Source organism: Macaca mulatta, chromosome 7 (assembly GCF_049350105.2).
Source record: "Macaca mulatta isolate MMU2019108-1 chromosome 7, T2T-MMU8v2.0, whole genome shotgun sequence".
Taxonomy (NCBI): domain Eukaryota; kingdom Metazoa; phylum Chordata; class Mammalia; order Primates; family Cercopithecidae; genus Macaca; species Macaca mulatta.
The window spans coordinates 16,898,963-16,911,636 of NC_133412.1; the positions used below are offsets into that span (position 1 = coordinate 16,898,963).

At 39.4% G+C, this 12,674-nt stretch overlaps 1 protein-coding gene across 1 annotated transcript in view; it reads right to left on the minus strand.

The window, feature by feature from the left end:
* Positions 1 to 1,572: 1,572 nt before the first annotated feature.
* Positions 1,573 to 12,674, minus strand: part of FSIP1 (fibrous sheath interacting protein 1) — a 194,369-nt gene continuing 183,267 nt past the window's right edge. Inside the window, exon 12 of the mRNA XM_001092473.5 lies at positions 1,573 to 2,279. Within this exon, the coding sequence (XP_001092473.3) occupies positions 2,233 to 2,279 (47 nt within the window). The 3' untranslated portion in view covers positions 1,573 to 2,232. The remainder of the gene's footprint in view (positions 2,280 to 12,674) is intronic.

Here is a 12,674-nt window from a genome sequence, read left to right on the forward strand (position 1 = left end):
GAAATAAAGGACTTGTTAAAAATTAAAATTATGTCATTAAGATGATAGCTTTTTTCCTCCTCCAACAGTTTATTGTCATGTGTTGTGGGAGAGCTAACTTGAAGAGCAATAAACTCTAGGTCTTATAGGAATGTACAATAAAGGTGGTGCCAGTAGTTTTTTTTCTAAAGAGTCACATGTAGAAAAGCCTCCAATTTTAAGCTCCTAAATTCATTCCTTAAATTAATTAGCCCTCTCTGTCTTCTATAATTTTCTTCTTTTTATTTTTGACACAAAGTCTCGCTCTGTCACCCAGGCTGGAGTGCAGTGGCACAATCTCAGCTCACTGCAACCTCTGCCTCCCAGGTTCAAGCAATTCTCCTGCCTCAGCCTGCCAAGCAGCTAGGACGAAGGGCACGCACCACCATACCCGGCTAATTTTGTATTTTTAGTAGAGATGGGGTTTCACCTTGTTCTGGTCAAACACTAAGCCCTAAAGGGAAATCCAAAATATAAACACTTATTTTTAATAAGAACACTTTCTATCTAAATCAGGGTGACTTAAAAAAAAAAATCCAGAAGCTTCGTGTTGAATTATATTACAGATTTAGTTACCAGTCCTTGTTAGAGTTACTTCCGTTGACATGCTATGGAATGGTCTCACTTCTTTTATGGCAGAATTCATTACTTAAAACACTCTATTTTCTTCTCCCTTACCTATATAACAGAAAGGCTCACTATGTCCCAAATATCATCGGCAGAAGCAAACTATGAAGTCACAAGCCCTTTGCAGAGCAAGTCTAGAAATAATTTTACTCTGTGTTTCTTTCTCTCTCCCCCTTCCCTCCCTTTCTTCCTCCCTCCCCTCCACTCCCCTCCCTCTCTCTCTGGTCTCTCTCTCTCTCTCTCTCTCTCTCTCTCTCTCTCTCTCTCTCTCTCTCTCTCATACATACAAACATCAAATACCAGAAAAGCATAGGTTTAGAAAGCTGAACTCTGAAAGGCTGACGGACAGCACTGGCCCCTCTCTGTCCCACAACAAATTCTCACCCGTATCACTTTTGCCCTCTGATTCTTCCCATCCAAACCCTAAAACACAGAGTGCACCTCATTTCATTCCTTTGAAAATCTAAAATCATGACTTTTAACTTACGCTTCCATCCCACAGCAAAACTCTTGGCATCAAGATAAGTTGTATGTAGCACACTGACATCAGCATGAACAATTGCTATTTTAAATGAACAAATAGTAAACTGAAATAGAGTGTCTGGAAAAAGAAACTGCCTATCAATACCTCTGAAAATAGCAGCTATAGAATTCCTCATTTTAAAAAGTCAAGGAACTTCCATATAAGCAATCATTAATGTTATTCAGTGGATGAACATGTGCCAGCAAAAATAATGTTATGTATACATTACTCCACATTTTATTTAAAGGCAGCACAATAGCCTGCTCATTTTTTTCATTCAGAAACAAACTGGACTTCCAATTCTAATGCCAACTCATCTTACGGAATGTCAACATAACACTTTCTCGTGAGTCTAAGTTACTGACTTGTAACTAAACTATCTTTCTTAAAATAGTACTGCAGACTTTCTTTTAAGTAGCTCATTTTTATTTGATGCAATCTAAAAGGCCCAAACTCTGAAAGAAAATAAGAAACTACTGTTGACTATTATTAACAAAGTAATATATCAAATAATTCAGTCAAACTCCTACTTAATAAACGTGTCATCACCAATAAGATAGTAAAGGCTCTTCTGACATTGCTTTGTTGCGGCAATTCATTTCATCTTATAGCAGGTTGTACCAATTTCACAGGCATGACACAGGTGGGAAGAAGGAAAAGCATGGCCACAGCAAAAATTCCCAGTGACCACCATGATCTGTCTGAATCCCAGTAGAGGCGAAACATACAAAATTGAATACAGGACAATCACAGCACTTCAACAAGTTTTACCCTGACAAGTATACATTAAAATGTCAGTTTTTATAATGAATCCTCACATTGTAAGATTGCAACAAATTTATAAACAATGGTTCCAGAAATTTTAATGAGCAAAAACCCTTGAACAATTACACTCCAAGTCTCAAAAGTGTCAAGGAAATATAATCCACAAAGAGTGACTCCAAATGTCAAAATCAGTAAAGAATAGTCTCTACAATGCATTCATTGAATTCAAATAATTCAATCAAAAATGTAATTTAACTTAATTACCAACTTTCTTAAAAGCACACCCAGCAAGTCCTTGATTAGGGTTCTTTACATTCTTCTGCTGCATCTTTAGTCTCCTGCTCATCTGCACATAAAAACAATAACCACAGTTATTAGAGATTCACAAATGTATGCATAATTAAGAAAAATAACTCAGCCTGTAAAATATTAAATCCTTTTACACATGAGGCAATATCACACTCTCATTTAATAGTTATTGAATAGTCACCACAAGCTGCAGAGAGTTTACAAGAAAAATAGAAAGATCAGGGCGCCTACTCTCATTGAGCTTACAGCTCAGGGAGAACACTACAGGTTTTGGAGCTAAAATGACTATGGATGTGGAGACACACACAGAAGTTAATATTCTGCTTTCTACTAAGTTTCTGGGAAGTAGAGTGAGACCAAAAGTAAACGTTATATGCAGAATAGATAAGAACTGATCGCCTTTCATTTCTTAAAGTGAGAAAAAGAATTGTGACATTAACAGAAACAGAATGGAAATATTTTTCTACCCTTGGTGAGAAGGTTATCAGAAAATGCAGAATTGACAATAGAACTAAATTTTTAAAAGACAAAAAGAAACAGGAGAAACTAGAACCTTCATGCACGACTGGTAGGAATGGAAAATGGTACAGCAGCTTTAGAAACAGTCTGGCAGTTCCTGAGAAGGTTACCAGAGACCTGGCAATTCTACTTCTAGGTATATGTCCAAGAGAAATGAAAGCATACATCCACACAAAAACTTGTACACAAGTGTTCACATCAACATTGGATGTAATAGCCAAAAAGTGGAAACAACCCAAATGTCCATCAGATGATGAATGGATAAGAAAATGTGATATATCCATATAATTGAGACTTATTCAACAATGGAAAAGAGTGGAGTATGGATACATGCTACAACATGGATGAATCTTGAAGACATTATGCTAAGTGTAAGAAGCCTGTCACAAAAGGCCATATACCATATGACTCCATTTATATGAAATGTTCAGACTACGCAAATTCACAGAAAGACTGGTGATTGCCTAGGGCTGGGGTTGGGGAAAAATGGGAAGTGATTACTAATACCTACAATGTTGCATTATGGGGGGTGAAAAAAATATAAAATTGATAGTGGTGATGGAGGTACAACTCTGTAAATATACTACAAACCATTGAATTGTACACTTTTAATTGGATGAATTGTAGGAAGCTGGTGAACAGTGGCTCCCAAAAACTCACATCCTCATCCCTGTAACTTGTGAAAGGGGTCCTTCTAGATGCAATTAAATTAAGCATCTTGAGATAAGAAGATCATCCTGGATTCTCTGGGTGGGCCCTATATTCAATAAGAAGTGCTGTTATACAAAAAAGACAGAGGGAGATTAACACACACAGATGGAGGGAGGCAATGTGAAGAGGGAGGCAGAGACTGGAGTGACGTGGCCACGAAGCCAGGAATGCCCATAGCCAAGAGAAGCTGAAAGAAGCACGTAAGTGTTCTAGCGTTCTCTCCTAGGACCTCCAGGTGGTGTGTGGCCTTGGTGACACTTTGATTTCAAAATTCCGGCCCCAAAACTGTGACAGAATATATTTCTGTCGTGGTAATTTGTTGTGACAACCATAGGAAACTAATACAAATACATAAATTATATCTCAATAAAGCTGTTATTAAAAGAAGACTCAACCTTGTAATTAAGGGCAGATGACTTACAGTTTCATAGCAAAGTGATAAATGTAGTGATACTGTCAACACAAGGAGAAATATTAAACAGCCGAGGTAGAGGCAGATGGGATGAATGAAAAGTAGATCACAATATCTCATAATAATTCCACACCTTCGTAAGTGCTATTCTCACTATGCAGTATTCTCCTTTTTGCACACCCAGCATATAACCACTCATCCTTGGAGGCTCAGCTTAAACGCCACTCCCATCCCTCTGTAGTGTTGTCTATGTACTTTGTTCTAAAGCTCTTACTATGCTTGTCCCACCCTACTGTAATTATCTGTTTTAAGCATCTTTAGGCACTTAAAATTTTTCATCAATAGACCTAGACTGAATAATAAAATTTTCCATCAATAGACCTAGAACAATGGTCCTCAATTGGGGGAAATTCTGCCCCCAAAGAACTTTTTTTGCAATTTCTGGGGAGATTTTTGTTTGTCATAACTGCAGAGGTCACTACTGCCATCAAGTGAGTAAAAGCCAGGGATTCCATTAAATACCCTACAGTGCACCAGAGAGCCCTTCAAATGTCCAGCTAAAAGTGCTAACAGTGCTGAGGCTGAAAAACTCTTGGAACTTAGAAAAGCATCTAATACACAGTAGAAACTCACGAAGTGTTTGTGGGGTAGATCGATGAATGAATGGATGGTAGATGGATGAAGAATGAATATCATGGGGCCCTGGGGTTTTAAAGCATGGCTGCCCATCAGAATCACCCAGACCCTGTTCTCAGAAACTGACTTAAACGACCGCTGCCAGAACCCACCTCTAGAAATTGATTTAACTCATCTGGGATGGAACCGAGGTGCTAATCTGTTTTAAATCTCACCAGGTGGTTCTAACATGTAGCCAGAGGTAAGAGGCAGCGCCAGCTAAGGAACAGACTCAGTATAGCTTAAATGACAGACCGGCTCCCGGCAGATGCAAGTAGAGAGACTGGACAATCAAAAATATGCAAAGTACAGATAGTTCCATACTGGCTATATGTGTCTCCAAATAAAATACTAACGAGGAAAGAGTAGAGAACTCAAAGGAGGGCCCCAAGCTTAGGTTGTCCAAAAGAATGACAATATGGATGGTTGGAGAGATCATGAGACAATGTAGATACAGCAGTATCTTCATTAAAAAGAAATTTAAGAAGAAAAAAGCAGAGATTCAGCAGACGGGAAAGAAGATACTTTCTGTACATTATTTTCACTGCCACCATCTATTTTTGATCATCCTAAAGTAGAAGTTAGTAGTAAACCATTTAGTCCAGAGCTTCTCACTCTTTAACATGCACACAAATCACCTGCTGGGGTATCTTAAAATTCAGGCTCTGCTTCAGTAGGTCTGCAGTGGGCCTGGGACTCTACTTTTCTTTTTGTTGTTGTTGCCCAGGCTGGAGTGCAATGGCATGATCTCAGTTCACTGCAACCTCCACCTCCCAAGTTCAAGCGATTCTCCTGCCTCAGCCTCCCGAGTAGCTGGGATTATAGGCATGCGCCACCACACTCGGCTAATTTTGTATTTTTAGTAGAGACGGGGTTTCTTCATGTTGGTCAGGCTGGTCTCGAACTCCCAGCCTCTGGTGATCTGCCCGTTTGGGCCTCCCAAAGTGCTGGGATAACAGGCGTGAGCCACAGTGCCTGGCTGAGACTCTACATTTCTAACAAGCTTCCAGCTGATGCTGACACCACTAGTCCATAGATCTAGTTTACAGTCACAATAGCGGATCTTCAGTAACTTTTTACTTTACCCAATCTGAATGAAGCGACAGAATCAAAAGTTTCCAATAATTGATAAAGTGATAAGGACATTACAATTAAATATCAAAACTCTCAAGCATGCCTTTGTTCATTTCATACTGCTAAACAAAATGATAAAGAAAATGATCAATAGCAAATATTTATATGAAAAGTCTACCTTAAGAATTAAAGAAAATTAGTTGAAAGTAAATTGAAAATGTAAATTAATCAAATATAAACTTACTCTACAGTAAGGTTTTATATTAAAAAATGTATTAACACTAGAAATTTCTAATACAGCATCTCTGATATCTTGGCCAAATAAACTCCAGAAGAGGGTTGGTTTGACCATACCAAGGGAGGTTAAGTCACTAAGGGCATTGAAGAAGCAATGTGTAGCCTCGGAAAAGTAATTTAGGAAATAATAACTATTAGGTTTGAAGGCACACCCTGTTTGAGACAATCGGAAAACTATTAAGGCAATGATGAGTTAAGGACTTCCCTAAGAGCTATCCAAAGTATTTTTAATGGAAAAAAAATCAGCTAATAGGGTCACTGTTTCTAGAATCTCACTGCTCTCCTGCAAACCGGTAAGACTACATTATAATGAAGAAAATTTTCTGAAACAATCTAGTTCCCTTGAAACTGTTCAGGTGGTATGACTAAGGACATACACCAACACATACCCCCTTCAAACCACTGCAACACCCTTACCAAAAGTCAATCCGCCAGCAACCAGGCCTCATCTAGCAAGTTACAATCAATAGGCAAAATTGCAACCTCAAATATATTCAGATTATATAGTCGTCATTATTAGTAAAACTTTTTTTTTAATCTGAGGATCCCAATAAGATAACATAATTAGCTATCTTTCATCTAAACTGGAATCTATAGTTCTCAAGTGTTCACAGTACAATCCTGTCGCTAGCATTAATTTAGCAGCCTGGACATTCCAACCCAGGAACTCTGATTTCAGCAAGTCTGGATAGGTCCTTGGACACAGCTAGAAAACAAAGAAGCAGAAAACTCCCCAGATGATCTTGATACTCACTGTGGTTAGGAACAATGCTCTGTGGTTTGTAACAGTGCTTCTCAAACTTTATTGCCGGGAAGTATCACCAGGGATCTTATTAAAATGAAAATTCTCATGCCTCAGGTTGTGGGTGGGCCCTTAGGGGCCCTGCATTTCTAACAAGCTTCCAGTGGTGGTCGGGCTGCACTACAAGCAGAGGAGACTTACAACATGGAATGGAAACTCAGTGTCTCCAAAGGACCAAGCCCATGAAGTAGAGAGGGCTGGGTGGGGGCTGTGTCCTCTTGGAGAATACACATGCCTTCTAAGGGGAGCATCTGCTACTCAGCTCCCGTGGGTGGTGGTAGAACTTGCTGATTTGTCAGAAATGTCAGAGATCCAGGCTTTTATGGAAAAATCTCATGACAATGTTAAATGCCATGTAAGCCAACCAAGTCCAGTCACAGAGCTAATGATTTTATGTGAATGTTCTCATTTGATCCTCATTACAACCCTCCAGGGTATTAAGCCATCTTATATTATAGATAAGGAAATCAAGGTGTAGAGCAGAGAGAGAGAAATTAAGTAACTTGCCTAAGATCTCCATCTAGCAGCAGAGCAAGGATTCAAACCCAGGTCTTCCCTACCCAGAACCACTGTTCCTAACCACTAGGCCACACCCCACTGGTGGGTGGTAGGCCACCCTCCCTCTGCTAATCTAGATTCTAGCTTGGGATTCTGCTACTTACTTGGACTCCCTTAGTTTGGTCCTTTGAGTAACTAATTTGCTCTTTGGTTTTATGTTCACAGTTTCAATTTAGAGTGACCAACCATTCCAGTTTGCTAGAGACTGAGGATTTCCTGGGACATGGAACGTTCAATGGTAAAACCATGATACTTCTGAGCAATCCAAGACAGTTGGTCACTCCAGTTTTCATTCAGAGGTATTATTTTAAAAAAGAAAACAAAACTTATATGACTGTTATTGCATTTACTATAGACTTTTAAACTGACATATAATTGTACCTGTCTATGCAGTACACAGTGATATTTTAATACATACAATGTCTAGGGGTCAAATCAGGTAAATTGCATACCCATCATCTCATTTATCATTTCTTTGTGTTAAGAACATTCAAAATCCTCTCTTTTAGTTGATATCTGAAAATACATATTATTGTTGACTATAGTCAACAATATAGTGCTATAGAATATTAGAACTTATTATTTCTCCTATATAGCTGTAATTTTGTATCCTTTAACCAGTAACTCCCTATCCCTTCCTCCCTGCTAACTTCTAGAATTTTTCAAGAATACTGTTCACTCAGCAGGTCCTATGAGAAATTCCACTTTGTTTTTCTTAAATAATTAGTGCAGTTCTGTCCCCTGTTTTTTACTGCACAACTGATTTTGTATCGCTTTTTGCCCTATTTTACTATGTCTGTTATTTGCTAATACCATGTTCATCTTTATTTTATGAATTTCTGTTAAGAATTAGCTCAAATGCTCAGTAGGAAGGGAGAATACTATACAAGCACCGATGGCTTTTGCTTTGATTACCTAGAAAGCAACTCAGTACAAGATAATTTAATTAAATACCACACTAACCCACAGACCTGATGCTTTTTGCTTCGGAAGTGCCAGTACATTCAGGATTGTCTCTGAGGTTAAGTGTGACCTGAGAACACTTACTCCCCACTCTCCTCATGCTCCCGTAAGGAGGAACTTGCATTGGAAGCATCCTGGCCTCACTTCACACGCTCCACACTGTCTGCGGGAAGCTAAGTTTGGGGGATGAAATGGTATGCTCAGCTCAGCTCCTCAGGAGTCAGCACCCAACTCCCACCTGACCCTGCTCCCCAGAGCTCCATGCTTTGCTCCTCCATCCCACTGGTTTCACATGGACAGGTTTCCACAGATGACACCTGAGGTTTTCCATCTCTGATCTCTGCCAGTGACTGGTTGGGTACATTTATTTTAAAGGCATAGCATTAGAAGCCTGTCTGGCTGCCCACCCGGATCATGACAATCCTCTACATTTCATCAGCAATAAAGCAAACCTCCTTAATCGCCATTTGTCAGAATCTCTCTCTCTCTCTCTCTCTGGTTCTGACCCGAGTGGGGAAGAGAAGAGTGCTATTTATTGATCCCCTAAAACCCCAGTAACTAGTGAGTACAATGGTGAATTTACTGAAGCTTGTATTCAGAAATTCAAATAATAATGGTTACCATGAAGCTTAAAGCACAAATATTGATAATGTGTTTCACACTGAAAACTTTGAATACAACTGATAAGCAAATCCTTATTTTAATACCACCATTTAAATTGGTCTTCAAGGTCACTGAGATTGGTTCTTATTTTGAAGCCTTATCTAACTCTGCCTTTTAGAAGCAGAATTGAAATAGCTGGAACAGACCTCAGCACATCAAGGAAAAGACAACTACATATCAGTAATACTTGCTATTGAAAGAGAAAACAATAAATGGCTTTACTTATTTTCTTCCTCTCTGCTTCCAGAAATCTAATCAGAATCACACTGTTGTGTATCTATTTGCCGAGGAGGTAGAACAGAAATGTAACAGCCGAACACGCAGCAACTCCTCATTAGTTACCTCTTCAAAGGGCTTTTTGTCAAGAAAACTGACACAGCATTCAGTTTTGATGCACATTTTTGTAGACAGCACATAATGTACAATTTAGTATTTTAGAAAAAAATTGATCAGCAAGTTATTTTAATAATTATAAATAATGAGGTTAGTAAAACTCCAACTTCAGATATTCTAACATGCTCAAAGTAATAATGTAGGATCTATTCCTTAGAGCTTATTATGTAATAAACAGAAAGTAAAATATGGTTCACATATTCACACCCATGACATCTTAATCCTCCATACTCATAGGGTTAATTGTTATAATTGCATATTAAGATTATCTGGTATAATCAGAGCCATGTTCTATGTCTCCATAGCTTCTTTCCATTAAGTCACATTAAGTTCCAATTCATTGCATCTTGTCACACTCTACCCAGTGACAGATATGCATCAGTGTGACTCATGTTCACATAAAAATAAAGTCATATTTTAGCAAATTACTGTTCTAAACCCCCCTACATATGGACTCCATGGGAATGAGATCCTATACACAAGAAACCATTGCATTCCATTTAGTAAGTTTGATTACAGAAGTCAGAGGAGATTCAGATACTTTCTCTCTAATAAAAACCCTTTACCTGAAAAGAAGGACAATATACTGCAATTTCAGAGTAGAACAAAGTTTTCATAGTTCATTTATTAAATGAAGATCTTTGGTGTGGAGAAAGCAAGCCACACCCATCTAACTGAATTGCATTTGTAAGTGAACTCTGCTGCTAGGTAAAAACATTATAGCTGGAAGTTCCAGTCAGCAAGATGGCACAATGGGAGTTGCTCAGCTCCCATACCCCCAACAAAAATCCAACCAACAACTAACTATTTACAGACAAGAATATCTTCATTAATACTCCCGAACTCCTTGAACTTGAAAGGCTGGGACACCCCCTTGGACCATATAACTGCAAAAAAGCCTCATTCAAGGGGTAAGTGGAATAGAGGAATGGTTTCACTTTAACCACATCACCACTCCCCCAAACCCTGCCACATCTCAAGCTAGCACAGTACCACACACAGAGGACTCCCCTGGGCCCACAGTTTCTACAGTGGGAAAAGAGAGTTAGAGGCAAACATTCAGCTTCCCCAACACTCTGGGACACTGAGCAGGAAGCCCACTCATTATTATCTCCCAGGAAACACGGGGAGTGCAGGCAGGGCTAGACCACCTAGGATCAGCCAGAAATAAAGAACAAAAGTGAGACTCACAGAAGCCAGCACATGGATCTTGGCAGTGGCTCTGCATTCTAGCCAATGGAGGCACTCCACCAGAGAAACTAGCCAACAGCATTAGCATTGTCCTGCAGGAAGTACAGTCAACTGATCTGCCAGGCTTCATTCCCTAGCCAGCTTCCCCACCTAGCTCTGGTGCTCCTTAAGCCTTCCCCAGGCCAGGCAGCAAGGGCAGGTCAGTGATTGCCTAAGGAGGGTAGCAACTGGCCCCACCCAACCCCAGCAGCCAACTAGCCTAACCCTACCAAGCCTTCATGTTCTGCTTAAGGCTTCCCAGGCTGGGAGGCAAGTGCAGGCCAATGAATGAATATCTGTGGAGGAAATTACCTGGCCCCACCCAACCCCAGCAGCTGCATGGTGACCCCACAAAAACTCAGTGCTTTGCTTAAGCACTGAGTGCTTAAGTGCCGTGCATTTCTCTACATCATAGCCTGGCCCATCCTGAATGGCTGAGCAGAACCACAGAAACCTCGCCCAGTCTCTGAGCCCAGCACACAGCCCTGCCCAGCTATAGATTAAAAACAGCAGTACTTCCCAGCCAGGGAAAACAACATGCAACCCTGTGCAATCAGAGGCTATCACAGAGCCCAGTTAGTAGCTCCACCTAACTGTGGAGTCCAGCTAGTGATCTGTCTTATCAGACCACAGAGCACAGCCAGAAGTACCACTCGACCTCAAAGCACAGGCAGCAGGCTGGCCCAACAGCAACCAACAGCAAGGTCTACCTGTCTGGGGTTGCTACCAGCTAGCCCATCCATAATCAAATGCTAAACTAACTAGTGAAGCTCTACCACTGTGAAAGAAAACCTTCAAGGCCAAAAAAGGTGGCCATTTCTTCAAATGTGTAGACATCAAGGTTTAGAAAGAATCAGGGAAATGTGACACAACAAAAAGAAACTAATAAAGCTCCAATAATAGACCCTGAAGAAAATGGAGATCTATGAAAAAAGAATGAAGAAAGCCTACATAAATTATGGGACACCATCAAGAGAACTAACTTTCTTCTAATATAATTCTAAGAAAGATATGATGAAGAAAAAGGCCCAGAAAATATATTTAAGAAAATATGGCTGAAAGTTTCCAAAATTTGTAGAAATATGACAACATTCAGGTATAGAAAGCTCAGAGATTTCCAATTAAATTCAAGCCAAAGATGGGTGCACCAAGACAAATTATAATCAAACTACTGAAAAACAAAGATGGCTGGGCGCAGTAGTTCACACCTGTAATCCCAGCACTTTGGGAGGCTGAGGCAAGCAGATCACGAGGTCAGGAGTTCAAGACCAGCCTGGCCAATATGCTGAAACCCCATCTCTACTAAAAATACAAAAATTTGTTGTCATGGTGGCGCACACTTGTAGTCTCAGCTACCCAGGAGGCTGAGGCAGGAGAATCGCTTGAACCCAAGAGGCTGCAGTGAACTGAGATCATGCCACTGCACTCCAGTCTGGGTGACAAAACAAGACTCTGCCTCAAAATAAAATTAAATTAAATTAAAATAACAAAACAAAGACAAAAATCCTGAAAGTGGTAAGAGATCAGAAATGTATCACATTCAAGGGAGTCCCAAAACAGCAATCAGTAGATTTCTCAGCAGAATCCCTGCAAGCCATAAAAGAGTGGGATAATATAGTCAAAGTGCAGAAGGAAAACAAAACTAGCAACCAAGAATATGTCACTCAGCAAAGCTATTCCTCAGAAATAAGGGATAAATAAAAACTTTCCCAAACAAAAACTAAGGAAGTTTATCACCACTAGGCCTGCCTTACAGGAAATGCTAAAGGGAGCTAAGCTGAAATAAAAGGCTCCTAATTGATACATAAAACTTATAAAAGCAAAAAGCACTAAATGGTATAAGTAAGACATAGTCATATTCAGAATAATACTGTAAGGATGATGTGTAAAGGAATTTTCTCTATATTATGAGAGTTAAAAAACAAAACTATTAAAAACAAATGCAGCTATAATAAATCGTTAAAGGAATCCAAATTACAAAAAGATGTAAAATTTGGGGGGAGGAAGTTAAAGTATTGAGATTTTATATGCAATAAAAGTTAAGTTGTTATCACCTTAAAACAGCCTGTTATAATAATATTTTTGGTCTTTTTTTTATTATTATTATTTTTTAAAGAGATGGAGTCTTGCTATAT